Below are 12,312 nucleotides of genomic sequence, written 5' to 3' on the forward strand. Positions count from 1 at the left end.
ATATCTCTGTTGATGTTCAATTACAACTTATTTCAGGAAGATTTACAGTCTTATTGAATGAATATTCTGAATGGATTGAACACATTCTCTGCAAAGAAGCTGTCTAAAGTTGATTGAGAAAATAATAATTTTGTAACACTAGAAGACAAAACAAAATTCAAATCTGAGCTCTTTACTGCATAGTATAATTTTTTTTGTGACTGCAATTTCCAGGAAGCTGATTAAATTTATTTTTATAGCTAATTTGTATTCTTGGAGCATGTAGTTCTAATCTTAAGGGGAAAAAAAATGAAGCAGTAGGAAACTTTAAGTAAGGTATTTTTTCTCCATATTGAATTCTATATCAAGTAAATGTCCTTATCAGAATTACAGTGTCAATATCAATTACACTTAATTATAAAGTCGTTATCCCACTTTTCATGGCATTTCCAAGTAAAAGAAATGCTCCCTCCTCAGAAGAAGTAAATATGCTCAAAGTGCTGTAATCATTGCTAGACCTTATTTTTAGGAACAAAACTAGAGACAGATGTGAACAAGGTAGCATGGAATTGGGGAAGCCATTCACATGCTTTACAGGTAGCTCAAACAGCAAAGGGGCAGATTTGCCTGGCTTCAGCTGGGGGGAGGAAAGAGTGCCAGCCCCTTACATAGCCACTGTTCAAGCACAACTCAACCTCATCCACAAAGGAGAATGTGATGGATAATTTGGAGCACTTGAACAGGAGGAGAAGTCCATAACAGAATCTCATTGAACAGAGCCACAGGCAACATGACTCAATGCAGTAAAAAGCAGCAATGGCAAATACTTCATCCAGCACATCATTCATAAATTGCATTTATAATCCCACTATTCCTGAAATTACCAACAACCGATTTCACAACATGTTCCAAATCCTTGCATTGTTTGCAAGTCCATCTAGCACTGAATACTGCAAGCTGATGCTTGGTAACTTCAAGACTTTTGACTGAGAAACTGTTCAGACTACAGAATGGTCTTTGTGGTGACTAAGTCATACTGATCTCCCTCTAAAAAACACAACTTGGGAACTGCTCATAAAACTGAGATTCTTTCAGCACTTCCATCTGCACACTCAAGCCCTGATCCCAGGGATTAATCTCCTCAAACACTCTGTAATACCTCAAAACAATGAACACTGGTCACATTTTCCCTCTTGTGTATTTTATTTCACAATACACAGCTCGTCGTGTAATTTCTCTCATTAATTTTTTTTCAAACATGGCTTAAACCAGGCTTAATAAATACATAATAATTTATGCAGCTTTAAAATATAAGAAAGTGTACTTTAAAAAACTCTATCAGAATCGGTGGGCTCAAAGAACGACACCATACAACAAGATATTTTTCATGGGGATGATGAATCCAAGTCTGTACAGAGACACAACATAGAATGTCAAAAGCTACGCAGCGCTTTTTAAAAAAGAGTTCCGTGTAAATCTTGCCATCTTAGCGCTTGGTCCTGCCTCCTTCAAGGGAGAGGGACCTGCCGGCGGACAGAGCGCGTTCGCACGTACCTGAGGACGCTGACAATCCAGAGGCACACGTCCTTGTCGCTGCTGCGCCGCTCCAGCGCCACGCAGAGCTCGGGGATGGCACGGCCGGGGCTGAGCCGGCGCCGCGACAGGGCGCAGGTAGCCAGGATCCGCAGAGCGGCTGCCAGCTGCACACGGAGCGTTGAACACACGTTAACCACGGCTGCTCACGGCACAGCGCTGCTCGGACAACTCGGCAAAGCTCCGCTCTCATTTCTAGCACCTAAAGCATGCCCCGGTAACATGCTGCAGGCATGCATAAACCAATAAATAACAGGAAACGTGCAGGCAGCAAGATGGTGTGTTTGGGATAACTGAAGATGTAACACTGACACTGGTCTTTGCCTGAATGTAAACTCCTTCTATGTGGAGCACACGTTCTTACATATGCTTTAAAATCTTGCATGTATACAGCCATGTACCAACTGGAATTAGGTGAAATGTTGTGGATGGTTAAAGTAATTTTTTGCATAATTCTTCAATAAATCTTAGTATTGCAAATTTATGTTTAAATCTTAAAAATATTTTTGATGATAACTTTAAACTGCAAACTAAAATGAATTGATTTTAAAACACAGTCAGATTTATTCTAATTACAAAATTTAAAGTTAATCATGATAAAAGAAATCCACTGTATGAACAATATAAAAATGAAAAGCTTAAGTGCTCAAGTCTAGTTGAAGAAACCAAAGTATTTTCACATGATACTGTTCTATTTCAAGGAGCTAAAAGCATAATCTAACACTGGTAGATGTACAAAATGCATCACCTATTGCATATTTTGAATTATTCTGGTTCTCTTCCAAGGCAAGAGTATTCAAATGACAAGGTCAGACAGGCAATGACATTTAACTTAATTTTGATCTAATCCAGAACTTACTATAAAATGAATGTGGAGTCATTCAATCTTATGTGAATATGGGAATTCTTCAAAGTTTTCTTATTCAGAGAGAAGTTATTAACTTCAATTTGGTTTTGAATGTAGTTTGATAAGGCACAAAAACTATCGTTTCTTATCACAAAAAACTGGAAATTAAGCATTTTATCACTAAATTGGACTGCTTATCCAGTGATATGTAATTGCTAATTTTAAAGGAAAACTCTTGACAAAGAGCAGGTTAAGATGCTGTGTTTCAGCTTTTGCACATAGGACTCTATGCATATTCTGTCCATTATCCATCAGGTTTCAAATTTGCTGTCCTACTTCAACAAATTTGACAGAGTGCAAGTCTTCCGCAACTACCATGATGCTCTGTAATGGAGCAACAGGAGATGCAACATGACAAAATGGAAAAACAAAGCATAGAGCGAAAAAAATATGTGATAATATGATATGTGAATGGATTTAACTTCAGCACTAAAAATGCAATTTATACTATATTCATAATACCGAGAATCTGAACCTACAGAAACTAATTGCTTCATATCGCTCATTTTAAGAAGACATCTGCAACAACTGCAAAAAAAAAATTCAGATGAACATTCCTTCTCAAGTCATGATGCTTCAAAAATAAACACAGTAGTGGAGATACATTTTAATAAATATATTCTGATAAAATACTTTGCTTTTTGAAAGTTTTGGTAGAAAAATTCCTGTCACATGGAATAGAGACAGGCGACCCCATTCAGTGCTTACATACAAGATGTTCACAGTCGGCCTAGGATGATATTTGTTGAATTCTAGATAAGTTTCAATACACACAATAAAGGAAATGAAGGATAAGCCACATATTAAAAGTGTTCAAACCCAGACAAGAGCTTTCACTGCAGCAAAGAGACTTACATGTTGGATAATGGAAAAAAATATATCAATAGATGATGGTACATAGGTGTCTAAAAGAGAGTAAAATTTTTTGATGCTTGATACAGTTAGATGGTTCAAAATCCTCAAGTAGTAAATTCTATCAAAAGACATCCTCAGACAAAGACAGGTTGGAAAGGAAAAGCAATGCAAAATAACATACACTTAAATGTGCAGGAAAACAGCATTCACCAGTTCACAGAAGTATATATCCACAAAACACAGTTAATGTGCAACTGAAACTTGAAGAGTACAGTTTGAAAAGTAATAGAAGCTAGCAGCTGAATTCTAGAGATATTGTGATTGCTTCAAGCAGACCCTATGTTTCAGAGAGAAACGTGTAACAATTGTCTTTAGCATAATCCTTATGTTGCCATAGGAAAGATCAAATTCACCCAAACAGAAAATTTAACTGCTGACAAATGCTATTTTTAAAGGAGAAGACATTTAAGTGCTTTTGAATTAAGGAACAAGGAGTACTTATTAAGTCTTGACAGTGACTCTTCAAAAATTTTGGTTTTTGAGTAAGCATTACTGTATTTTGTATAAATATTAACAGACTGTTAGGTTAAGCAACATAAAATTAATCAAAGTTGACCCTGATTTCATGTCCTCTGTTAAGGGAAAAAAAAAAATTACAAACAATTTTATTCTTGTATTATATGATTTCTTAAAAAAAAACCAAAACATTGTGGAAGAATGAAGAAATCAGATAGGGATTCTATTCACACAAAAAGGATCTAGCAAGATTATGTATAACACTGCCATCTGGTGATTGTGCAATTATACAGTTAAAGAATGAAGAGTTGGTCCCAGTTAAATGGGATACCTCAGTTACCAAGGCTAAGAGATACCAGTGCTTCCTTCAGAGACCACGGACTATTTAAAGTGTTTTTCTCCTCCAATATAATTTGCTTTCTAATACTGAAGATTTCTGTACATCACTGGCTATTTGATCTTTTGCTACAAGATGCAGCATGTTACAAAAACTTTATTCTGAAGACATTGATCACAGAAGAAACTTTCTTCAACCTTCCCTTAAACAGAACTCCTCGTTCATCTGTTTATGATGACTGATCAATTAACTCACATGAAGGAAGTAGTGCACATGGATTTGTTGAAGGAACCAATATGAGAAAGTCACACAGGCATTCCACAGAAGTAGGAATCACTATTTTTTCTCACAAGAGGAACAAAACCGAAGTATCTGTACTATTACAGAAGAGAACACAAACAAGTGAAAGAGCAATCTCAGTAAGAGACAGCTGTCAGTACTGACTTCTCCACAAAACACTCAAGCACTTCTTAGAAACAGCCAGTCTATTCAAACAGTACAAAGCAGTTTTGCTATACTTCTATTTGTACTGAAAAAAAGCAGAGATATGAGGGATTTTTAAAGAAAGCATAAAATACAACATTTTCCTTTTAGACATTTGCAAACAAAACCTTTGATTAAAAAAAATGTAAATTTATCCTCAGGCAAATAATGGAAGAAAAACATTCCTGCAAAGTTGTGAGGAATATCAGGCAGACAGCCAAAATCCTGGAAATAATTTGATTCATTAGTTTTATTACTAAGACTAAAAAGATCAGACAAAAATCACCAATAGTAATGTGATGATGCAGGCTATCTGTTTTCTCATATAATGTCAAGAAGTATAAAATCCTGTGCTTATAAATTAGTAGAGAATTAAAGAAATGTGGCATAATTAGCTGACAAATCTAGTGCAAATGCTACCTCAGAAAATTGTACAATGTATTTTCCTATGAAGTACCTGAAAGTTTACAGTTCAACCATTTGCTAAACATTACATCAGTAACTTCCAAACAAATGCCAGGAATCTACCTGGCAAATCCTTGGTAAACACAATAGCCACCCCACAGTGTTTCTAAAATACATGGGTTTAAAATGTTTTAGGGACAAGGATTAATTTTGAGAGCCACCACTTATCAAGGTGGTTTGTATGTGAAAACAGTTTTGAGCCTACTGCCTTCAAAAGATTCAAAAAGTGTTTGCTTTTGCAGCTACTTTTGCCTTACATTCCTTACAAAGTGTTTTCCTTCAAAAACACTTTGTCAAAGAGACACAGCTGTATTCCCCTATACATTTAAAAAATATATTATTCTTGTAATAAAAAGCTGTTTTTCTTGTAATAAAAAAGCTTTTTGTAATCTCCTAGAGTATTGCAAAACCAGTTTGTATTTATTATTTCAGTTTCAAGAACTTAGATAGAGAACACATTTTTATCCAGAATAGTCAGCACAATAAAGTAGTAATGAGAAACCGATTTATTAGGTATAAAAATATTTCTATTAACTTCAGAATTTCTAAAGCCTTTAAAATTGACTATACACAAATATCTGTGCTAATTATATTATATTATAATAATATATTATTATATTAATATAATTAATAATTAATATATTATTATAATAATTATATTAGGTCCTGAACAATTCAATTTCTTAAAAATAAATCTATTGAAATATAGGTACAACTCTGTCAGTAGCACACAGGGTTAGCTTATCTCCTCTAATTAAATTTTTAATTTGCCCTTGAAGTACATACTTTTAGAAATAAAAGTAAATGCTAACCTGGACTAATAAGTGGCCCAACTTGGAAAAATATGTGTCATGTTCTTTTATGTTATTAATCTGCTTCATTAATTCCAGAAACATTTCAACTGCTCCTTTGCTGACCATTTTAAAACGAAGTACTTCCTTTTCGGACATGACTTTTATAGCTGCCATGCAATAGACAAGAGCTTCATGGTTTGTTTGTATATCTTCATTCCCCAGAACCTGCAACAAATAATCTAAAAGGAAAATCATTATTCAGAAAGCCTAATATTAAAATTTATATTTGATACTCATTAAAGAGATTAACAATTGGAAAACACCCTCAGATTGAACTCTTACATTTCTAATAAGTGGTCTAGAAAAATTGGATATTTGGACTGAAACCAAGAAACAATTATTGATGAATAAGAGAATGAGCCTGACTTTTGTTCTCCTAGACTTCAAGAGCCAGTGTAAGCTGAAAACACATAGCAGGAATCATTGAAATCCTCAGTCAAGATTTGCAAAAGTGATTGTGTGTGCCTCGAATTTTGTGTACTTCCCATTACTTCCTTAAAAATCCAGTGTCTTAAGGCATCTCAAATGGATCACTAAGAGGCACAGGGGCCAAATTCAACTCTCACATTTGAAATCTGTTCATAGTCTTTTTAGATTTACTTTTTATGTAGGCAACCACTGTCAGACATCTGAAATGTTAACATTTACAGTTAACACATGGCCAAGGTATCTTTTGCAGTCAAATTGAGACATTCTGAATTTAGTGGGGTATCTTAAATAAATAAGTAATCCTAACCAACATTATACTTTTAAACTTCTAGTAACTGAGTCAAAGTGATATTTATTTCTGCTTCCTATGTTCCACTCAGTTCCAGTTGAAGAAAAACATTTTCCTACATCATTAAACTGAAGAGATTTAAAAATTTTTTTCTGTCTCAACTGAAGCTGCAAGTTTCTCCACACATATATGTATATGAATGAAGTACACACTCTAGGCTCTTGTCCAAAATCCTGCCCTCACCAATTAAATCACTTGGGTTGTGGCAATGTGAGACCTCAGTTTCACAGGTTCCTGCTCTGCACAATATCAAACAGGGTCTTGAACAGTTGTCTGTTCTGGGATGAAGGATTAACTTATTTCTTCTACTGGAGCTGCTGCACTGCACATAAATAGTTCAGAGGGACAGAAGAAGAAAAAGAAATTGAATCTATAACCCAGTGACAGCAAAAGGGATCTGGGCAGATGTGATAATAGGCCAGGGCCATGTCTTCTTCCAGGACAAGGTGGAAGTATAAGTATTTATTAGTGTCAACAGACAAAGAGTGAATAAACAAATAAAACGACACCTAGCAATGCTGTTTCCTTCACTACTTTTTAAAATACAGGGAAAGAAGAGCAAGTGAAAGAAAAGTGAATAAGGATGGAAATGTGAGAGCAAAATGTGACTTGCTCAAATGCTGTGTATGATGCTGATCTCTACAAAACTACTTTTCAGCATCCAGAGTTAACCCAGCTGTTCTGTTTCCTGTGAGTCCTTTCCTTACCACCTGAAAGGTGTGTCTTCATTTCTGACAATTGTGTACTAAACTTTAAGACCAGGAATACTCTCAACTATTCAAGCAAATATACACATATATTTGTGTATATTGCCTTAACTAATACACATATGCCTTAACTAATTCACATGCAATAACTGCTTGCAAGAACAAGGCCTACATTAATAAAACATACTAAAGTTTTAATGAAAGGAATTACTTTCAATCAATACTGAGTATCATTTGCACACTTTAATTTTCTTCATATTTCTCATATTTACAAGGGGTGGGCAGTATTCATGATACAAACACTCTTACAAACACAAAAGATTTAGAGCCATTGCTGACAGTTCTGCAAAACCATTGGCTCAATGTGCAGCAGCAGCTATAAAAATATTAAAAAAACAATGACTATTTTCAAGATTTTCCCTGATGATGGCCAACACCACAGTCAGCATTATTTCATTTCTACAAAATTTGGTGCAGAGCTTGAATTCTACAGATAGTTTTGTTCTATCATAAATCTCAAGAAGGATCCACTTGAGTTTGAGAAGGTACAGAGAAGGACTTATAAAACAAGTGAATGACACAATATCTGTTCAAAGAACTAAGAGGCTGAGATGCCTCAGTCTTGAAAATGAGAAGACAGACATTTAAGACTGTCTTTTACAAAATACTGAAGGTGAAAGGTAAGTTGACTGTACAAACTCTTACAAATCCTGCAAAACTACAAACAGGAGGATAAAGACAATTATTTTTATAAAAATATATATTATTTTATTTTATTTATTATTATTTTATATTAAAGAAAAATATATAGATTTAAAACAGCACACAGAGGATTTCTGGAAATTGTTCTGTGACATCATAGAGGGAGACAGAATCAGAAAATCCAAAAAGGCCAATGAATTAACAAAAGATGTATAAACAGCGACTAAAAAGGGATCAGGTAAGGAGATACACCATGCAATGTCCCTAATAGAACAGAACAGTTCTGGATGCTGGAGTAGTGCTGGGGACACATCACAGAAAACACACAGGCTCCTGTGCTCCCTCTAAACAGCATTCCCCATCCCCATCGTTACTTAGACAGTGACCACTGGACTAGACCAACCATTAGTTTGACCTAGGCAGGCAATTTTTAGTCTGTGACTAAGTTAACTCTGAAAATATTTTTTTTCAGAGATGAACAACTTTAACTGTTGAATTTCAACATTTAACATACAGACAAGAAAGAATACATACCCAATAATGTATCGTTTTGAATTATGAAATAATTTTTTTCATTCCTACAAATTTTAAATATTAGCTTGCAAACACTAAGAAGATTTTTTCCATCTACTTTCATCTGCAAAGAAATTAAAAGACATAAAATCACAACTAAAATCTGCATACAAAAATGCACCATAACATTCTACAAGTTCAGACACCATGGCAACTTGTATTCTCACAGAACTATTAAAATTACAGCTGAAATCCTAACAACACATTAAAACAAACTATGTATGAAAAATTAAAGGAAATTGAAATAACCTGAAATTCAGGTATTTAAAACTCTATTTAGCAAACTGTGCTGGCTTTAAAATAACTGGTTTTAACTTTTAATGTATTAATATAAACAAGTAGTATACCAATAACTTGCAGGACTTTCTCCAATTCTCTTAGAAGGAAATTCTGTATGGAAATCAGTGGTTTGGCATCTATGGCCTTACCACAAAGACCTCCAGTACAACAGTACATATCATAAGGAAATTTATTCTCACAATCTTTTGATGAGAGATTGTTAAAGGAAAATAAAGGTGGTAAAATACAATGACATCTCTCTTCCTTTCCTCTGCATTTCAAGGGCAATTTCTTCTAGGTTCATGCTTTTTGAAAAATTACACAGAAAAATGTCTGTAAAGGAACCTTTCTTTTTAATAAGCACCACTTAACATCTCTGTGGTATCTGAGTATGTAACTGTACCCTCTCAACAAAATAACTTACACTACCTTATAGGAGAACATGTCTCCTGCAACACACACAAATTACTCGGATTCCTAAAACACAATTTTAGTGGGTATCCTTTCACCAATGACTGTACATACATGCTTTGTAGAACATGAACACAGAAGTTCTAAAGCATAAAATTTAACTGAGAGTTTTAACCAGAAATATTAAAGAAAACGATTATTTACATTCACTCACCTTCAAAAAAAAAAAAAACAAAACCAAAACCCTTCATTTTGGTATTTTCAGAACAAGATCAAGGTATTATTCAAAAACTAAGCTTCAGTTCCATGTGTACATTTTATAATCATTGGGTTTTTTAAATACTTGCATGTGTATCCCAGTTTAGGACACTGTCTCTTGTCCATGCCTATACAATATTCCTGTCACCATACACCAACTATTCTATTTTGTGCCCCTCCTTCCTGCCCAAGATGTAACTTCTCTGCAGAAAATAAGCCAAACGTGCTGATCTAGATGGATGGCAGACTAGTATCCCTGTGGTAGTAAACTGCACTTAGGAAAGGGTTTGTTTAGACACAGTTTACAAGTATGAAATAAAAAATTAAATGCAAGCTGTAATTCATGATTTTGAGCTTCACTGTCTACCAAAGAGCATTTCAAAACACTTACAGCCAGAATAATCTTTGCCAGCTTCAGGGAAAGTGGATCTGAATCAATGTCTACAAGTTTATATAATGTCTTCAGAAGGATGTTTCTTCTTTTAAACCTTTTTCCAAGCATATTTCCCTCACCCAATGCTTGATGCAGCTTGGTACAAGTTAGACAAAGGTGTTCTATATTGTTTTCTCCTTGGAGGGTGTAGGAGAGGAGAGAAAAATAAAAAATAATTATCAATGTCACTTTATCCAGAACATCTCAATACATGAAGACACAGAAAAACAAAATAAAGAACAGGTAGCACAACAACAAAAATAAGACACCAAATAAATGTCTTCACATGATAAGGTGATCCCCAGAAATAATTTTATTCTGCTTTGGCAAAAAAGGAGACTCAAACCAAGAAGTCATTGAGCCAAAATAATACCTACAGCTAAAATGAAACTCACCTTTGATGCTCAATAATCAGATTGACCAAGTGTCTACTACTAAACTGTGTCTCTGAAAACATTCTTCAAAGCACTCCACCAAAACATTAGATGTGAAAAAGGGATAGTTAATGAGCATTTTTCTCCCTATATACATAAATTTATATATCAAACCTTGCTGGGATTAAAAAAAAAGTTAATGTAGAAACTTGCTACAACGCTTCAATGTAGAGGTGCAAGACATATTAGTGGAATCTTGTCCAGCTGACAAAAACGTCATCTACTTCCTAACCCAAGTCCCTGAGACTCTGCTTAAAATACACAAAAATAAAACAGAATTACAAAAACTGTATCTCAACACAATGGAATCATGTACATTTTTACTTTACAGAGCAAAGGAAAAGTCTTGTCTATTTTTTAAATTGAAAAGTGAGATTTTTTAAAGATTTTCTTACATTTGCTTTTGTCCATTAGGTGACACATCCTCCACATAAATCCCCATGAATGGGCAGTATAAACTCTGCATTTACTCAGGGTGTACTTCACAGCTAATAAAGTCATATTCAAGGAGGCAAAGCACTTGTGATTAAATATATTTGGACAGGAAATTATAACAAAAAATATGTCTGAGGCCCCAAACCTGCAAGCAGATTCAACGACCAATCTCTGAGACTGAGAAGAAGAAGAAGCTGGAAGTTCTCAATTTGTAATCATCACACTCAATGAACAGCAATAACTATTCCATTTCTATTCCCATCATGACAGAAAATTTAACAAAATTTAGCATGATTCTAAATGCTCTGCTTCAGTAAGCTGTGAAACAGGGGTGGCAAGGAACCAAAACTGAAAGGTCTTACACTCCATTTCATCAAAATTAACAACAAAAATTATTAATCACTCATCCCATGGGGCATTTTAAAGCTTAACCTCCTGAGCATTGGAATGCAACAAAACAACTTATTTGTTCCTCTAGAAAAAGAGACTTTAGGGTTGGTTTTTTTTTTTCATATTATAAACAACTCAAGCACATCATATTCAGAAGAATTAAGTAAATTCCAGGTTAACTTCAGATTTTTTTTTTGCATGGAAAGGCTTCTGCAAATATTTTTGTATGAGGAAGGTGAAGAAAAAGCCTTCTCTATTAATATATGAAAAACTAAACATGACCAAAGTTCACATGGAGGGAATTAGCTGAAAGGTACTGCACATGAAATTAAAAAACATTAAATTACCAACAGACCCACTCAAAGCATTTCAAGTATGGAATTCTAATATTCTTAAGAATTATGCAGTAAATAGTCTAAATAAAGCAATTTATCACACAGTTGCAGGAGGCAATGATGCAATTCAGTTACAATTTGTGTTAATATTCAAGAAGTAGCAAAACTCAGATCTAAAGGAATACGTAGTACTACATTCAATCAATGGTTAGAAAGTATCATTAGAAAATGTCATCTATTATTAGAAAAACTAAGCTATAATCAGATTTTTATAAAAGCTAGGAAAACCCCAGTACACTAACCAAATCAAGTGAAGACTGAGGAAAAGGGGCATGAAAACTGATTTTCCTTAGCTACATTCATGACAAGGGAAAGACATTATTAGATTTTACCTCTAAATTTTATTTTGCTTACAAATAAAGACCATTTCACCATGCAAAACTGTAACTCAGCGGCTGATATTTGACACTCTTGGCATTAAGCAAGGAAAATGTGAAGTTACACAGCTGTTTTTAAATTTCCCGATCACTTTTTTCTATACATCAGTGACAGATGTGGGAATGAGAATCCTGTCTTTTTTAAACAATT

At 34.4% G+C, this 12,312-nt stretch overlaps 1 protein-coding gene across 1 annotated transcript in view; it reads right to left on the reverse strand.

Annotated features, from left to right (window-relative positions):
- ARMC2 (armadillo repeat containing 2) overlaps positions 1 to 12,312 on the reverse strand; it is a 69,865-nt gene that overhangs the window by 32,257 nt on the left and 25,296 nt on the right. Inside the window, exons 9-12 of the mRNA XM_021553773.3 lie at positions 10,089 to 10,267; positions 8,711 to 8,813; positions 5,948 to 6,168; positions 1,534 to 1,679 (exon numbers count right to left, since the gene is read on the reverse strand). Coding sequence (XP_021409448.2) covers positions 1,534 to 1,679; positions 5,948 to 6,168; positions 8,711 to 8,813; positions 10,089 to 10,267 — 649 coding nt within the window. The remainder of the gene's footprint in view (positions 1 to 1,533; positions 1,680 to 5,947; positions 6,169 to 8,710; positions 8,814 to 10,088; positions 10,268 to 12,312) is intronic.

This window comes from Lonchura striata, chromosome 3 (genome assembly GCF_046129695.1).
Source record: "Lonchura striata isolate bLonStr1 chromosome 3, bLonStr1.mat, whole genome shotgun sequence".
Taxonomy (NCBI): Eukaryota; Metazoa; Chordata; class Aves; order Passeriformes; family Estrildidae; genus Lonchura; species Lonchura striata.